This window comes from Oncorhynchus tshawytscha, linkage group LG12 (genome assembly GCF_018296145.1).
Source record: "Oncorhynchus tshawytscha isolate Ot180627B linkage group LG12, Otsh_v2.0, whole genome shotgun sequence".
NCBI lineage: Eukaryota > Metazoa > Chordata > Actinopteri > Salmoniformes > Salmonidae > Oncorhynchus > Oncorhynchus tshawytscha.
Genome location: NC_056440.1, coordinates 8952347 through 8970313, shown reverse-complemented (window position 1 = coordinate 8970313; position 17967 = coordinate 8952347). Strand labels below are relative to the sequence as shown.

Genomic DNA, 17967 nt, shown 5'->3' with positions numbered 1-17967 from the left:
GAAATTCTGTGAGACTAATATATACGCCAATTATGTGATGATCTGACTGCATTCTGTCCCCTATCAACACTTTTTAAACTTTTGGTGCCAGAGAGAATGACATAAGAAAGTAATCAAGAAGACTAGCTTGATTGAGCCTCCGCCATGTATATATCACTAGGTCAGGATGTTTAAGCCGCCATACATTCATTAGTTCCTATCACGTTTCAGGAGAAGACCCAGATGCAGACAGTGTTGAAGTAACAGAGGTTTGTTGCTAGAACAGGGGGCAGGCAAAACGACAGATCAAGGGCAGGCCTGTCGACACCTGGAGGGGGGTGGAGACAAGCACAAAGACAGGTGAAACAGATCAGGGTGTGACAGTTCCAATATATCCATGACATTCGTGGTTTCCTTAGGTGCATCAGGGTGATAGTTTGTGGTGTGATGTCCTTTACGGTCCATAGAGGTATTAAAAACGTATTATATATTATAATCTCCCACCATGATAATTGAGTCTTGCTTGTAAGGTTGATAAATTATTATATATTATTATTATATATATACTTCTATTTAAAGAAGCGCCGATCATTATTATTTTTAATGAGCCATATCAGTTTATGGTCCAATAACATATTTAAAATCATCCATCTACCTTGAGGATCTGCCTGGACAATTTGCACATTCGGATCAAAACTACTGTTAATCAATATCATCACCCCTTTTGAGTTTCTTTGCCCATGGGAGAAATATATTTACCCCCCCCAGTCCTTTTTCCACACAACTTTTGTTGAATCAGTTTCCTGCTAACAATAGATATTCCTTCTCTTTTAGCCAGGTAAATACTGATCGTCTTTTCTTATTATCTGCTAAGCCATTACAATTATAACTGGCTATATTTATTTCACCATTTACAATAATGAGATACAAGCTTCAAATCTATTTATCATAATATATGTTTGTAAACTCACCATTAAAAAGTACAATAGTGACTGAGTGTCCATATAGCTGTACCATGATATTTGCAATGGTACTAAGTAAACCTCCAAATGTACCCCAGTATTCCACCCACTAAAACCTCTCCCCATCCCAATGTGGTTTGTCAACCCAGTGACCAGCAGACCACCCCTGTCCCCCCGTATCCCAGGGCCCCCAAGAGACCGGGACCCATCCTTTGAAAAGAGCACACAGTGCCACCCACAGAACAGAAGTAGATCAACCGCCAAAAGCATTTCCATTGCCCTCACCTCGATTTGTATTATATATAGGTATTAAAAAATAAATTATATTAAAAATCCCGCTTATTTTAATTTCCCTATTTAACAAATAATATTAGTGAAAATGTAGGCAGGATTGTTACCTCTAACCATGATTGTCATTACAAAAATGATGTTTTTGGCAAGCAATTATTGTGATTCATCCTATATTGTCCCTAACATCTTTACTCCCTAGCAACAGTTGTACTCCCTAGCAACAGTTGTACTCCCTAGCAACAGTTGTACTCCCTAGCAACAGTTGTACTCCCTAGCAGCAATTACATTCAATACATACACACATACGCACACAAACACTTTCCCCCACAAACAACCATAAACTCAGTTGCTCAACAGTTGTTCCATCCCAGAGTCCAACTCAAGAAAGGACTTGATTTACTCATGCATATACAGTTATAGCTGTTTGAGAAGGCCTGCAAATTGAGCAAAATCTGGCAAAAAATGGGAGATTTGATTAACCATGGTCAAGTCCTTGGTGACGGAGATCAGTTACACCCCCTTCCCCTGAAACACACACACGCTGGCCCCCCATTGTGACCATATTCCCAAGCATCTCTGTGCAGTCAGACCCTGCCAAGCAGGCTCAGAACCTTGAGGGGGCAGTGCTGCTCTAGTAGGTCTCTGATCACATTACATTTTCTGATTTGGCGAGTAAAGACGACTTACAGTTGGCCCATATAAACAGATAAGGACTTCTCCTTAGTGTATGGGTCACTCAGGTGGGTGTCTAGGGTATAGGGTTGGGGACCGTTCCATCGTGATAGGACAATAAATACACTATGATTATAATTTATTTAAAAATGTGTATATCCCATATCTGCAAGTCAGATGTTCATTTGTTTACTGTGAAATAGCATTGTATCTGGTCAAACACAATTTTGTCTAAACGTTTACTAAGGGATGGTAGCAGGCTGATTGGTTGGCAGTTTGAGCCAGTAAAGAGTACTTTGCTAATCTTGGGTAGCGGCATGACTTTTGCTTCCCTCCAGGCCTGAGGGCACACACTTTCCTGTAGGCTTAGACTGAAGAGATGGCAAATAGGAGTGGCAATATAGTCCGCTATCATCCTCAATATTTTTCCATTCATTTTCTCAGAGCTAGGCGGCTTGTCATTGTTGATAGACAACAATACTTTTTTTTCACCTCTTCAAAACTCACTTTACGGAATTCAAAATTATAATGCTTGTCTTTCATAGTACCTCTTTCATAGAGTTTATTGTTGTCCTGCCTAATTTTGCTAACCTTGCCATTAAAAAAAAACATTAAAGTAGTTGGCAATATCAGTGGGTTTTGTGATGAATGAGCCATCTGATTCAATGAAGGACGGAACCTTTTTGCCCAATATTGCCCAACATTCCTTTGGCCTCATCCCTCTCAACCATATAATTGTTCAATTCCTCATCAATCCAAGGGGATTTAACTGTTTTTATTGTCATTGTGTTAATGGGTGCGTGTTTATTAGTAGCTGGAATAAGCAATTTCAGAAATGTGTCAAGTGCAGCGTATGGTTGCTCCTCATTACACACCACGGACCAACACATATTATTTATATCTTCAACATAGGAATCACTACAAAACCTCTTGTATGACCTCTTATACTGTACACTATATTAGGCCCAGCCTTTGGAACTTTGGTTTTCCTAGATATGGCTACCATATTATGGTCCCGACATCCGATGGGTGTGGATTTCTGCAGAATTAAAACTTCTTCAGGATTGGTGAGCTAACGTAGGCTAATGTGATTAGCACGAGGTTGTTAGTAACAAGAACCTTTCCCAGGACGTAGACATATCTGATATTTTGGCAGAAGGCTTAAATTCTTGTTAATCTAACGACACTGTCCAATTTACAGTAGCTTTTATAGTGAAATAATACCATGCTATTGTTTGAGGAGATAGCACAGTTTTGAATATGAAATGTTATTAATAAACAAATTAGGCACATTTGGGCAGTATTGATACACCTTTACTGCCTAACCCTCAGGAAAGGTGTTTTGCTGCTCAACTGTAGGAGCAGTGGATACATCTTCACAATGAAATAGGACTTTAAAAAAAACAACGTTCCCTCATAAGTGGAGTTTGTTGCATAACACTTCTTTCAAGAGTTGTTGGTTCAATTCCAGCAGGGATCACATGTAAATAATGTATGCACTCACTGCACCCTGCTCTGTACTTCACTTTGGATAAAAGCATCTGCTATAAGTGGAACAACATTTTGCTTTAAAAACCAAGGGATCAAAGAAACACTCACCACAATACATACTCTGTTGCCACATCAAAAGAAGGATGCTTCACTGATCAGAACATAATGTTAAACTTGCACTGTGTCCAGGGCTTATAGGGCTCTGGTTGAAAGTAGTACACTGTTTTTGGGGGGATTTTACCTTTTTTTTTAACTAGGCAAGTCAGTTAAGAACAAATTCTTATTTTCAATGACAGCCTAGGAATAGTGGGTTAACACCTTGTTCAGGGGCAGAATGACACATTTTTTACCTTGTCAGCTCAGGGATTTGATCTTACAACCTTCTGGTTACTAATCCAACACTCTAACCACTAGGCTACCTGCCACCCCGATGTAGGGAATAGGACAGGTTTCCCCAACTGGTGGCCCACCAAGTTACACAAATAAATATAACAAAATTCAATTTCTAATTTTTTCAATTGTTGGATATAAAATACTAAAAACAAAAATATGTTCCAATGTATTCCCACGTATATAAATATGATATATATATGATCGTATATAAATGTAATCAAGGTTTGAAGTGATTATATTTCAAATCAAATCAAATCAAATCTAATATTACATCTGTTCGGGCTTCTTGCGGTCAATTTGCAGTCTACAAATGATGTGTAATTATGTTCTGGCCCCCTGACCATCCGCTCAAGAAAAACTCGTCCCGGGACTGAATTTAGTAGCTGGAATAGGGTGTCATTTAAGGCACAATCTGCGTGAATCAGACAGGAGTTTTCAATTAAATTGTTGTTGAATAATAATCTTTTATGAAGAGTTGTGAGGTGAGATATATCAAGGGGGGTATTGTTTGAGACTTTGCCAAAAATGGTTTTGTTGGGAGAGTAATTATGACAATTAATTTGACTGGTGATGCCTGCGTTGCCACATAACTATTGAAATGCTAAAATGCTATAATTTCAATAAATAATAATAATACATTTGATTTAATGTCCCTTTCAGAAAACCCAAGGAGAGTCAGCAAGGAAGGACAGGTTTAGAGTACGAGTCATGGGGGGTTTTCATTCCCATAAATACGAAGACATGAGAGGCTTGGATAAACTTTTCAATATAGCCTCATAATATAAATGAATAAGACATTATACATGTTTATAAATCTTCACAAATAATGAAATACCTATTTATTAATCATTTATAAATATTGTATTAACGATTATTCATCAAATATATTATTAAGTGTTGCCAGAGGTTTTCTGTGGACGCAGGAAGGATCTCATATTACTGCTTGACAGAATGAATACCGGAATTGAGACTACTTTCCAACAACAGGTGGTGCTATTCACTATTTAATGGATGTGCTTGAACAAAACAGCGGAAAGCTATGCCTACAGTCAACGAGTAGGCATAGCAGCAATGAGTGTCAATGGTGGGCATCAGTACAGCAATTGGTATTTTAAGGTAAATTAGAATACTTTTTTGTCGTATAGCTAGATAATGTGTGGTGAATTATTTCAAAGCCTTTTATCTTCGCAACAACCTTTTTTGTCTTGGAAAGCTATTGCATGCAGTCCTTGTTCTAACCCAGCACTAAAACAGCTGACTCAGCTAATCAAAGTCTTCATGGTTATTTTAATCAGGTGTTTTAGAGCATAGATGAAAAGACGGCACACCCTGTAACTCTTCAGGATCAGCAAGGAAGGACGGGTTAGTGAGAGACCACATTTAAAAAGCACTACTAGTTTGCATACGCCACCCTCTTTCTTGAACATTGCCCCTCCCACATCACGCTTTAAAACCATCTTCTCTCTTTCCAGAGCTCTTACCTCTCGCTGAGTCAAAGCGAAAGACATTCTAATACAAGACTGGCGACATTCCTCTTAACTTGCCTTTCAGATCTCACAATGGGTATTATAACAGAAGAAAACTAATATCTCATTCGTTTCAATGAACGAGATCACGCATCGAGACTACAGTAGGGAAGTGGCAGATTACGCTTTTTTTGGAGAGTAGCAGTGCAACTTTCTATCTTTTTCAAGAGGAGAGGAAAATATCGGTCTCGAGAGCATCGTGGTTCTCACTGGACCGGAGTGTCATGCTCTTAGTCAGTCAGAGGTAAATGTTCATCTATTATTATCATCTGAAGATCTGCAGTGATCAGTAATTGTTGTGAAAACAAGATATTAGGATTAGAAATTCAGGGGGCTACAACCACTTGTTGGTGTGATGCATTTCATGTTTTGTTGTTGTTGTAATATTGTGGATATACTGTACATTTCAATGCACTCCAGTTTTGAGGGCGAATTACTACAGTTTAGTGTTGTTGTGTGAGGATAATATTTTCCCACACCAAGTCTTTCATACCACAGCTACATTAAGGCTGCGACTGGAGATTCAGAGACGATTACACGTAATAACACTTTAATAACAGCTGTAATAACTTTTTAAAAGACCTACATCGTATTAATATCAGTGTTGTCAACACCAAAGCATTACATATAGAGCTGATTCATAGGATCTGTGTGGTCAAAACAGCCTTGAGCTTCAACTTCTATGAGACCATACTTATTGCCTGGAACGCATATGGATTACACTGATATAGCCTAGTAACTTCCGTGGTCCTAGTAATGTGAATATTAGGCTGATTACAGTTCTCTCCATAATGTGGTAACTGGCAAATACAGAATATGCATTGTCTAGTTATCTATACCCAGGGTATTTGTAGTCTAATCAATCTGTCATTGACAATAAGTCTTAGCTGCTGGTTAATGGCTTTAAGAGTTTGGCTGAAACCTTGTCCTCTCCCTACAGCTAGTTTATTCTTCACATGTTGATTCCACTAATATTGCTTATAAAGCTATTTTGGAGTAATTCAGCACAAATCAAGTCTGAAAACAATAAAGCCATTGGGATACAGTCAACAGCTAACAGACAGTTGGGGAGTTGGAGTTGCCTCAGAGGCACACAGCTGTTTGTAATTTAGGAAGGCTGTATGTTTTTAGAGAAAAAAACGTCAGGAGTTTGGCTTGTATGACATCACTCAAAGTCAAGATGCCATTGTCTCTGGCAGAGAAGGCTTACTAATGCATTCAAGACAGGAGCTGACAATAAAGATTTTCCATTGTGTGTGAGTGCATTTAGCCTACTGCAGTGGTTCTCAACCAGCAGTACTAGCATCCCTGGGGGTACTTTGCCTATCCACGAGTAGCCTAGCTGTTAAAGCTCTTGTGCTAGTAACCATAAAGTTGCTGGTTTGAATCCCTGCACAGTCAAGGTGGGAAAAAAATGTCTCCTTTCTGCCCTTGAGCAAGGCAGTTATTGCCCAACAACAACTGTTCTCCTGCACCTCTCTGGTTCAGAGGGGTTAAATGCTAAATGTTAAATGGTTGAATGCAGTCAGTTGTGCAACTGACTAGGTATCTATCCCCTTCCCTACTTGAGAATGCTTACGAGACCATAGGGTTATGAGACTGGTAAAATGCACATGAGGGGGTTGGTTCAAGGGTAGTCTGGGCAGAGAAAAACCTACTTGCTGGTACAGTAACCAAGAAAGGTTGTGAATCACTGACCTAGCGTATGAGCTATTGGTCTTCTGTGTTAAAATCAGGTAATAACATTTCATCTGTCTAAGCACTCAAGATCAGAGTTGTGCAACAAAGATTAAAATAACAGTATAGAGGCATTTCAGTGCAGATAGTTCATGCAGCTTTTAGTATTGTCATTAAGGACTAGATATCAGTCTCATTTATGTTTGACTCATTCTTCTTCTCCCTCCCTCATCTCGAAGGATCCAATGAAAATGTCCGTCTGCACGCATGAGAACCGCAAATCCTGCCTCAGCTCAGCGTCCATGAACATCTTCCTGTTTCACAAGTCATCGTACGCGGACAGCGTCCTTATGCACCTCAACGCGCTCCGGCAGCAGCAGCTCTTCACCGATGTCCTCCTCCACGCTGGGAGACGCTCCTTCCCCTGCCACCGTGCTGTGCTGGCTGCATGCAGTCGCTACTTCCAGGTAAAGACACTGGGCTTTGTTCAACGTTGCAGGTGATTTTGCAGACGACTGCTGACTGACTGATGTACAGATGTAGGATCTTAATTTGACCAATTTCATCGCAGGAGTAAAATAATCCTGCAGGAGGAGGATATAATGAATAAAACAAATAAGTGGTCATTTCTAACAGGAAATTAGTTTTGATAGGCTACAGTAGGCTATAGTTTAGGTGTGAGCTCTAGTGAAAGAAAGGCTTTTCAGTGAATGTATGTTATTCACAAGTCTCATTTGAATTTCCTGCGTCGACAACAGAATAATCAAGTTAAGATACTACATCTGTACAAATCACCTTGCAACATGATTATCAATCAATGTGATCATCTCCAATAGGAAAATATGACACGTTTGCCGCCATACCAATGCTAACAATGCTACTGCTAACAAGCTAACTCTTGGTGTCCCACTCTCTTTGTTCCAGGCCATGTTCAGCGGAGGTCTCCGGGAGAGCCAGGCCAGCGAGGTGGACTTCAGGGACTCCATCCACCCAGAGGTCCTGGAGCTCTTACTAGACTATGCCTACACCTCCCGGGTGGTGATCAATGAGGAGAATGCAGAGTCCCTCCTGGAGGCCGGAGACATGCTGGAGTTTCAGGACATCCGGGACGCCTGCGCTGAGTTTCTGGAGCGGAACTTGGCTACGTCCAATTGCCTGGGCATGCTGCTGCTGTCCGACGCCCACCAGTGCACCAAGCTGTCCGAGCTCTCCTGGGGCATGTGCCTCAGCAACTTCCCCACCATCTGCAAGACGGAGGACTTCCTTCAGCTGCCCAAGGACATGGTGGTGACGCTGCTGTCCCATGAAGAGTTAGAGACGGAGGACGAGAGGCTGGTCTACGAGGCCGCCCTCAACTGGGTCAACTATGACCTGGAGAGAAGGCACTGCCACCTCCCCGAGCTGCTGAGGACGGTCCGCCTGGCCCTCCTCCCCACAATCTTCCTCATGGAGAACGTGTCCACAGAGGAGCTAATCAATGCCCAGACGAAGAGCAAGGAGCTGGTGGACGAGGCCATACGCTATAAACTCAGGATCCTCCAGAATGATGGTGTGGTCAACAGCCCCCTGGCCAGGCCCAGGAAGACCAGCCACGCCCTGTTCCTCTTGGGAGGACAGACCTTCATGTGTGACAAGCTGTACCTGGTAGACCAGAAGGCCAAGGAGATCATACCCAAGGCCGACATCCCCAGCCCCAGGAAGGAGTTCAGCGCTTGTGCCATCAGCTGTAAGGTCTATGTTACCGGCGGGAGGGGCTCAGAGAACGGTGTGTCCAAAGACGTGTGGGTCTACGATACGTCCCGCGAGGAATGGTCCAAGGCGGCGCCTATGATCATCGCCCGCTTCGGCCACGGATCGGCCGAGCTCAAAAACTGCCTCTACGTGGTTGGAGGACACACAGCGGGTACAGGCTGTCTCCCCGCCTCGCCCTCTGGGTCACTCAAACAGGTCGAGAAGTACGACCCGGTTGCCAACAAGTGGTGCATGGTGGCGCCGCTGAGGGAGGGCGTGAGCAACGCGGCGGTGGTCAGTGTCAAACTCAAACTCTTCGCCTTTGGAGGAACCAGCGTCACCCACGACAAATTACCCAAGGTGCAGCTCTACGACCCGCAGGAGAATAGGTGGTCTGTCCCTGCCTCCTGCCCACAGCCCTGGCGATACACGGCCGCCGCCGTCCTCAACAACCAGATCTTTGTGATGGGTGGCGACACAGAGTTCTCGGCGTGCTCTGCCTATAAGTTCAACAGCGACAGTTACCAATGGACTAAAGTAGCAGATGTGACAGCCAAGAGGATGAGCTGCCAGGCAGTGGCATCAGGTAACAAACTGTATGTGGTGGGAGGCTACTTTGGCACTCAGCGGTGTAAGACTCTGGACTGTTACGATCCAACACTGGACGCGTGGAACAGCATCACTACCGTACCCTACTCACTCATCCCCACAGCATTCGTCTCCACCTGGAAACACCTCCCAGACTGAGGACTGGACTCAGACTCAACGTCGAGCATCGGCCTGACGGTGAGTGGAATGATGGATGATAAATATTCTTGGCTCCACGGTAACGGTTGTCCGTTTGTCCGGTCGTCTGTTTGTCTCGGACAAGTACAATATTGGAATGATGACTGATATTCAGCCAGAAACACCACAGCAGTTCTCCTGCCTCACAACTCATATATCTTTCTAAATCATAGCACAGAGCTAAATAGTCATCCACTATTCAAATATGAATAAATTAATAACTACTAATAAGTAATTGGGTGCATTTAAAAACAACCAATTCCCTATCATTACTATATTATTATAATATTAGATGATAATGCAGGAATACAGAGGTGTCTCCGAATAGGGTGATAGACTGCAGCTATGAGAGTCGACCCAGGAACATTAGTCTACCCAGATGTTGTTTTGAGAGTAGACCCAGGAACATTAGTCTACCCAGATATTGTTATGAGAGTAGACCCAGGAGCATTAGTCTACCCAGATGTTATGAGAGTAGACCCAGGAACATTAGTCTACCCAGATATTGTTATGAGAGTAGACCCAGGAGCATTAGTCTACCCAGATGTTATGAGAGTCGACCCATTAGTCTACCCAGACTAGTCTACCCAGATGTTGTTATGAGAGTAGACCCAGGAATATTAGTCTACTCAGATGTTATGAGAGTCGACCCAGGAACATTAGTCTACCCAGATGTTGTTTTGAGAGTAGACCCAGGAGCATTAGCCTACCCAGATGTTGTTTTGAGAGTAGACCCAGGAACATTAGTCTACCCAGATGTTGTTATGAGAGTAGACCCAGGAACATTAGTCTACCCAGATGTTGTTTTGAGTGTAGACCCATTAGTCTACCCAGATGTTGTTATGAGAGTAGACCCAGGAACATTAGTCTACCCAGATGTTGTTATGAGAGTAGACCCAGGAACATTAGTCTACCCAGATGTTGTTATGAGTGGGAAGAGCAGGTAGAGTGGGAGGGACGTGTGGAGGCAGTGATTTGTGCTAGGTCAGTCCAGTGGGACTAGGTAGAGAAGTTTAGATGGGAAGTCTATGGTGGTGGCCCACATTGTTTATTGAAGTAGAAGCCTGATGTCTGTTTGAAAGGCCTGGGTGGGCTGAAACCCATGGGCTTGCACTGTGGTGTGTGTGGAAGGGGAGGGGGAGGGTCATAGCTCTGGTCTGATAGAAAGCAGAGGGGAGTGGAGTGGTGGTCTTTGTCTTCTAAGGAATGCTTCTCTCTCTTGCTCTCTCTCTCTCTCTTACCATACAGCTCTCTATTGTCCAACCTGTTTGATTAGAATTGGGATAAAGGGACATGGTGGTGGTAGGTAGCGCAGGCCTGGAATGCTTGTCAGTGGTCATTGGCTGACCCCCTAAGGTCGATGTCCATGCCCCCATGGAAATCTAATTAGCATATTTTAAAAATCCCCATTAAAATCAGTTAGTTTAATTATCATCTATTTTTTTTATTTAACTAGGTAAGCCAGTTAAGAACAAATTCTTATTTACAATGACTGCCTACCCCGGCCAAACCCGGACCAATTGTGTGCCTCCCTATGGAACTCCCAATCATGGCCGGATGTGATACAGCCTGAATTCGAACCAGGGACTGTAGTGACACCTCATGCACTGAGATGCAGTGCCTTAGACCGCTGCACCACTCAGGAGCCCTAAACTAGTTTAAGCTAGAGATATCTGTTTTTCTCTATGACCTCCACAACCGTCTTGGGACTCGTCTGAAGTCAGTACAGTCGATCTGCCAACTTCCGTCTGTAGTGTCTGAACAGTTTGGGCTACACACTAATTATGACCCCTCTGTGTAAAAGTGAGACTCTCATGAACACGTACAGTGATTTGCGAAAGTATTCACGCCCCTGTAATTAAAATGGATTATTTGGGGGTTTGTATCATTTGATTTACTCAACATACTTACCACTTTGAAGATGCAAAATATTTTTTATAGTGACACAAACAAGAAACAAGACAAAAAAACAGAACTTGAGCATGCATAACTATTCACCCCCAAGTCAATACTTTGTAGAGCCACCTTTTGCAGCAGTTACATTTGCAAGTCACTTGGGGTGTGTTTCTATAAGCTTGGCACATTTAGCCACTGGGATCTTTGCCCATTCAAGGCAAAACTGCCTCAAGATGGATGGGTTCTGCTGGTGTACAACAATCTTTGTCATACCACAGATTCTCTATTGGATTGAGATCTGGGCTTTTGACTAGGCCATTGCAACACATGTAAATGTATCCCCTTAAACCACTCGAGTGTTGCTTTAGTAGTATGCTTAGGGTCATTGTCCTGCTGGAAGGTGAACCTCCATCCCAGTCTCAAATCTCTGGAAGACTGAAACAGGTTTCCCTCAAGAATTTCCCTGTATTTAGTGCCATCCATCATTCCTACGATTCTGACCAGTTAGCCAGTCTCTGCTGATGAAAAACATCCTCACAGCATGATGCTGCCACCACCATGCTTCACTGTGGGGATGGTGTTCTCAGGGTGATGAGAGGTGTTGGGTTTGAGCCAGATATAGCGTTTTCCTTGATGGCCAAAAAGCTTAATTTTAGTCTCTTCTGACCGTAGTACCTTCTTCCATATGTTTGGGGAGTCTCCCACAGGCCTTTTGGTGAACACCAAATGTGTTTGCTTATTTCTCTCTTTAAGCAATGGCTTTTTTCTGGCCGCTTCTTCCGTAAAGCTCAGCTCTGTGGAGTGTGCGGCTTAAAGTGGTCCTATGGACAGATACTCCAATCTCCGCTGTGGATCTTTGCAGCTTCTTCAGGGTTATCTTTGGTCTCTTTGTTGCCTCTCTGATTAATGCCCTCCTTGCATGGTCCATGGGTTTTGGTGGGTGACCTTCTTTTGGCAGGTTGTGGGGTGCCATATTCTTTCCATTTTTTAATAATGCTATGTTCAAAGTTTCAAATATTTTTATAACCCAACCCCAACCCAACATCTGTACTTCTCCACAACTTTATCCCTGACCTGTTTGGAGAGCTCCTTGGTCTTGATAGTGCCGCTTGCTTGGTGGTGCCCCTTGCTTAATGGTGTTGCAGTCTCTGGGGCCTTTCAGAACAGGTGGATATATACTGAGATCATGTGACAGATCATGTGACACTTAGATTTCACACAGGTGGACTTTATTTAACTAATTATGACTTCTGAAGGTAATTGGTTGCACCAGATCTTATTTAGGGGCCTCATAGCAAAGGGGGAGAATACATATGCACCCACCACCTTTTCATTATTTTGTAAATAATCCTCAGTATGACCTTCTGAAAACAATTCCATATAGCTTGGTAGAACCCCCCTTCCCCGGCTTAGACAGATCTTTTAGTGCCAAAAATACATTTCCCAGTCTTTCTTTTATCTCTCAGGTATAGGACAGACACTTCAGAACAAAGTTCATTTAGATTTTTGTATGGGCTAATAGCAGTAAGGCCCCCCCAAAAATTCTTAATAAAATGTTTTTTCATATATATTTTTGATACTTCAAGGGGTCTTACTGATCTTTTTTAAAAACAATTACATATATCTTAGTAGGTCGTCCACTCCCCCCTTGTCCCAGCTCAGACAGGGCTTACACTCTTACAGGTTAATGACTGTTGTCCCTGGCCTTTCCCACAATGGAAGATGGAGGTGGTTTAATGAAAAGTCTCCCTTCCAAGAAACCTACTTCCAGTAAATGGTATGTGTTGTAATACAACTCTAGACACTATCAACCACTGCCGACATTACATCTGTTTTAAAGTAAAGTTCACAGGAACAACATTTTGTTTCATAACATACCCAAGAGGTCGTTCAAAAATATGATCAATAGGAAAAGAATAACAGATATATCCACTGCCACATGTGCATTTTTTGGCATGTCTTTAACCACGAGTCCTTATGGGTTATTTTGAAGTCCAAAAACAAGTGGAATTCACGTACATTTTAGCAGACGCCCTTATCCAGAGAGACTTACAGGAGCAATTTCTCCCATTCAACCAGATCTGTTATGCTGAGTCCATCCGTGGGAAGTCCATAAGTGCTCCATACCTTTTTCCAGGTTTTTTCATAGGGAACTCCATAACAACATGATGTGCAATGTGCAGCCTGTGGAATGTTGCCCACCTAGGTAGCTAAGGCAGTAAATGTTGGAGCGGTGGAGTGGTGAGGGAAAGTCTCTCTCTCTCTGTCTCTCTCTCTGTCTCTGTCTCTCTCTCCCTCTTTATCTCTCTCTCTCTGTCTCTCTCTCTCTCTCTCTGTCTCTCTCTCTGTCTCTGTCTCTCTCTCTCCCTCTTTATCTCTCTCTCTCCCTCTTTCTCTCTCTCTCTCTCCCTCTTTCTCTCTCCCTCTTTATCTCTCTCTCCCTCTTTCTCTCTCTCTTTATCTCTCTCTCCCTCTTTATCTCTCTCTCTCTCCTCCTTATATCTCTCTCCCTCTTTATCTCTCTCTCCCTCTTTATCTCTCTCTCTCCCTTCTCTCTCTCTCTCTCTTCTCTCTCTCTCTCTCTCTCTCTTTATCTCTCTCTCTCCCTCTTTATCTCTCTCTCCCTGTCTCTCTCTCTGTCTCTCTCTCCCTCTTTATCTCTCTCTCTCTCCCTCTTTATCTCTCTCTCTCTCTCCCTCCTTATCTCTCTCTCTCTCTCCCTCTCTCTCTCTCTCTCTCTCTCTCTCTCTCTCTCCTCTTTCTCTCTCTCCCTCTTTTCTCTCCCTCTTTATCTCTCTCTCTCCCTCCTTATCTCTCTCTCTCTCTCCTCTCTTTCTCTCTTTCTCTCTCCCTCTTTCTCTCTCCCTCTCTCTCTCTCTCTCTCTCTCTTCTCTTTCTCTCTTTATCTCTCTCTCTCTTTTCTCTCTCTCTCTCTCTCTCCCTCTTTATCTCTCCCTCTTTATCTCTCTCTCTCTCTCTCTCTCTCTTCTCTCTCTCTCTCTCCCCTCTCTCTCTTCTCTCTCTCTCTCTCCCTCTTTCTCTCTCTCTCTCCTCTTTTCTCTCTCTCTCTCTCTCTTCTCTCTCTCTCTCTCTCTCTTCTCTCTCTCTCTCTTTATCTCTCTCTCTCCCTCTTCTCTTTCTCTCTCCTCTTTATCTCTCTCTCTCTCCCTCTTTATCTCTCTCTCTCCCTCTTTCTCTCTCTCCCTCTTATCTCTCTCTCTCCCCTTTATCTCTCTCTCCTCTTTATCTCTCTCTCCCTCTTTATCTCTCTCTCTCTTTCTCTCTCTCTCTCTCTCTCTCTCTCTCTCTCTTTCTTTATCTCTCTCTCTCTCTCTCTCTCTCTCTTTATCTCTCTCCCTTATCTCTCTCTCTCTCTCCTCTTTATCTCTCTCTCTCTCCTCCTTATCTCTCTCTCTCTCTCCTCCTTATCTCTCTCTCTCTCCTCCCTCCTTATCTCTCTCCCTCTTTATCTCTCTCTCTCTCTCCTCCTCTTATCTCTTATCTCTCTCTCTCTCCCTCCTTATCTCTCTCTCCCTCTCTTACTCTCTCTCTCTCTCTTTCTTTCCTCCCTTCTCTCTCTCCCTCCTTATCTCCTCCTTATCTCTCTCTCTCTCTCCCTCTTTATCTCTCTCTCTCTCACTCTTTCTCTCTCCCTTTTCTTTCCTTTGTAGGGTTTGATTCAATCCGTAGCGTTGATGTTCAGCATTATAGTGCGATTGAAATTTGAAGGTAAATTCCGATTGAGCAGACATATGCAGCATTTACGGAGAATGCAATTTTCCGCTGTCCCAGGAACATTGCCTTTAAATGTCAATCGCGCTACATCGCAGATCTTCAGCACTACAGATTGAAACAAGTTATTTTCTCTTCATTTTCATTCTCTCTGTAGTCTCTCCATCACCAGCTTAAGACTTCACTTAGTCCTGCATGTTGGAGCTCAAAGTCAAAGATTCTCACTGTATCCTGCAATCACACCTGCAACCCTGTACAACCCTGACTATTAAACACCCTGAATTTGAAAAGGTTTTTGACTTCAATCTTGTCCTTTGTTATTCTCTAATTATCCTTTAACCTTCTATGTGGAAGCAAAACATACTGTAGATACTGTAGGTGTTATTTAGGTGGGAATATTGTTTAATCAAGCTCTCACAATAATTCAATCAGACATACAGATGGTTAGTAGATGGTTTGTCTGCCTCTGGTCTTACATTGACTCACCTCTTGGAAACAATGAGAAGGCTAGGAATGTGAATAGGTGAACTCACCTACAACTGTTATGTTGAAGAAGTGTAATTAAACTAACTTATAACCTTTACTCTATAAAAAAAAACCACTTTGATTTGCCTGACCTTTATTTTCTCTTGTCTCTCTAGGCCTCGTCGCTATACTGGATTATCTATTCGATTAAAGACTGTGAAGGTGCCAGATATTCACTGTGAGGATGGCAAGAAAGGCTTTACCGTTTAACATGAAGGACTGCAGGCAGAGGTGGACTATCTTATTGGAGTAAAGAAACCTGTGGTGTTTACATGAAGGATGAATATAATACATCTCTACTTTATATTCCTTCATTTGTATATCCTTATTTGACTTTAAAGACTATTCAATAACTCAATCATTCCTAATATGTTGTGGGCCTAGTGTATTTGGAGCAATCAAGCCACTAAGACAGTGTTTACACAGGCAGCCTAATTCTGGTCTTTTGTGCAATTATTGTCAAAAGAGCTGATCTGATTTGGTCAAAATACCAATTAATGGAAAGAGAATAAGAATTGGGCTGACTGTAAATGCAGCCGATGTCACGTGGATTCTCACAAGTGAGGTAGGTAGACTAGGTGAAAAATCTGTTGACGTGCCCTTGAGCAAGGTACTTAATCCTGATTGCTCCTGTAAGTCTCTCTGGATAAGGGCGTCTGCTAAAATGTATGTGAATTCCACTTGTTTTTGGACTTCAAAATAACCCATAAGGACTCGTGGTTAAAGACATGCCAAAAAAATGCACATGTGGCAGTGGAGAGATCAGAAATTGACTGTGTTGTTACTGACATGCAACTGTGGGACAAGACCAGTAAAAGAGGAGGAAAGTAGAACCAGAGAAGAACCTCACAATCCCTGGCAGGTCATGTAGGAGAAATGTAATGAAAATGTTCTTTCTGGGTAATTTATAAGGTAAGGGTTATTTACCTTACGCAGGGACTAATTCTATTGTTTGAACTGGATGATTTTTTTAACTTATTGTGTTTTTATTTTTGCTGCTTGTATTCTGCAACAAAATTATGTCACTTTGTTGCCTTTTTCTACGGTATTTTTGTGTGTGTGATTTTACTGCTTCGAGATTGAATAATTGTTTGCACATGTATGCCTCTGATCTGGGAGTATCCCCATTCCTTGTAGACATGGTAGAAGAGGAGCTTCCTCTGATCTGGGAGTATCCCCATTCCTTGTAGACATGGTAGAAGAGGAGCTTCCTCTGATCTGGGAGTATCCCCATTCCTTGTAGACATGGTAGAAGAGGAGCTTCCTCTGATCTGGGAGTATCCCCATTCCTTGTAGACATGGTAGAAGAGGAGCATTCCTCTGATCTGGGAGTATCCCCATTCCTTGTAGACATAGTAGAAGAGGAGCTTCCTCTGATCTGGGAGTATCCCCATTCCTTGTAGACATGGTAGAAGAGGAGCTTCCTCTGATCTGGGAGTATCCCCATTCCTTGTAGACATGGTAGAAGAGGAGCTTCCTCTGATCTGGGAGTATCCCCATTCCTTGTAGACATGGTAGAAGAGGAGCTTCCTCTGATCTGGGAGTATCCCCATTCCTTGTAGACATGGTAGAAGAGGAGCTTCCTCTGATCTGGGAGTATCCCCATTCCTTGTAGACATGGTAGAAGAGGAGCTTCCTCTGATCTGGGAGTATCCCCATTCCATTCATGGTAGAAGAAGATCTGGGAGCATTCCTTGTATCTGTAGACATGGTAGAAGAGGAGCTTCCTCTGATCTGGGAGTATCCCCATTCCTTGTAGACATGGTAGAAGAGGAGCTTCCTCTGATCTGGGAGTATCCCCATTCCTTGTAGACATGGTAGAAGAGGAGCTTCCTCTGATCTGGGAGTATCCCCATTCCTTGTAGACATGGTAGAAGAGGAGCTTCCTCTGATCTGGGAGTATCCCCATTCCTTGTAGACATGGTAGAAGAGGAGCTTCCTCTGATCTGGGAGTATCCCCATTCCTTGTAGACATGGTAGAAGAGGAGCTTCCTCTGATCTGGGAGTATCCCCATTCCTTGTAGACATGTAGAAGAGGAGCTTCCTCTGATCTGTATCCCCATTTCTTGTAGACATGGTAGAAGAGGAGCTTCCTCTGATCTGGGAGTATCCCCATTCCTTGTAGACATGGTAGAAGAGGAGCTTCCTCTGATCTGGGAGTATCCCCATTCCTTGTAGACATGGTAGAAGAGGAGCTTCCTCTGATCTGGGAGTATCCCCATTCCTTGTAGACATGGTAGAAGAGGAGCTTCCTCTGATCTGGGAGTATCCCCATTCCTTGTAGACATGGTAGAAGAGGAGCTTCC

At 42.9% G+C, this 17967-nt stretch overlaps 1 protein-coding gene across 3 annotated transcripts in view; it reads left to right on the top strand.

The window, feature by feature from the left end:
- LOC112247460 (ectoderm-neural cortex protein 1) overlaps window positions 1-17318 on the top strand; it is a 75856-nt gene extending 58538 nt beyond the window's left edge. For 2 of the 3 annotated variants that reach the window (XM_042331294.1, XM_042331295.1), the window contains 3 exons: window positions 7231-7458; window positions 7916-9508; window positions 15778-17318. In XM_042331294.1, the coding sequence (XP_042187228.1) occupies window positions 7231-7458; window positions 7916-9469 (1782 nt within the window). In that variant the 3' untranslated portion in view covers window positions 9470-9508; window positions 15778-17318. Of the gene's footprint in view, window positions 1-5245; window positions 5559-7230; window positions 7459-7915; window positions 9509-15777 lie in introns of those variants that run through there. The other variant, XM_024416234.2, reaches the window with a different exon arrangement.
- Window positions 17319-17967: the final 649 nt, after the last annotated feature.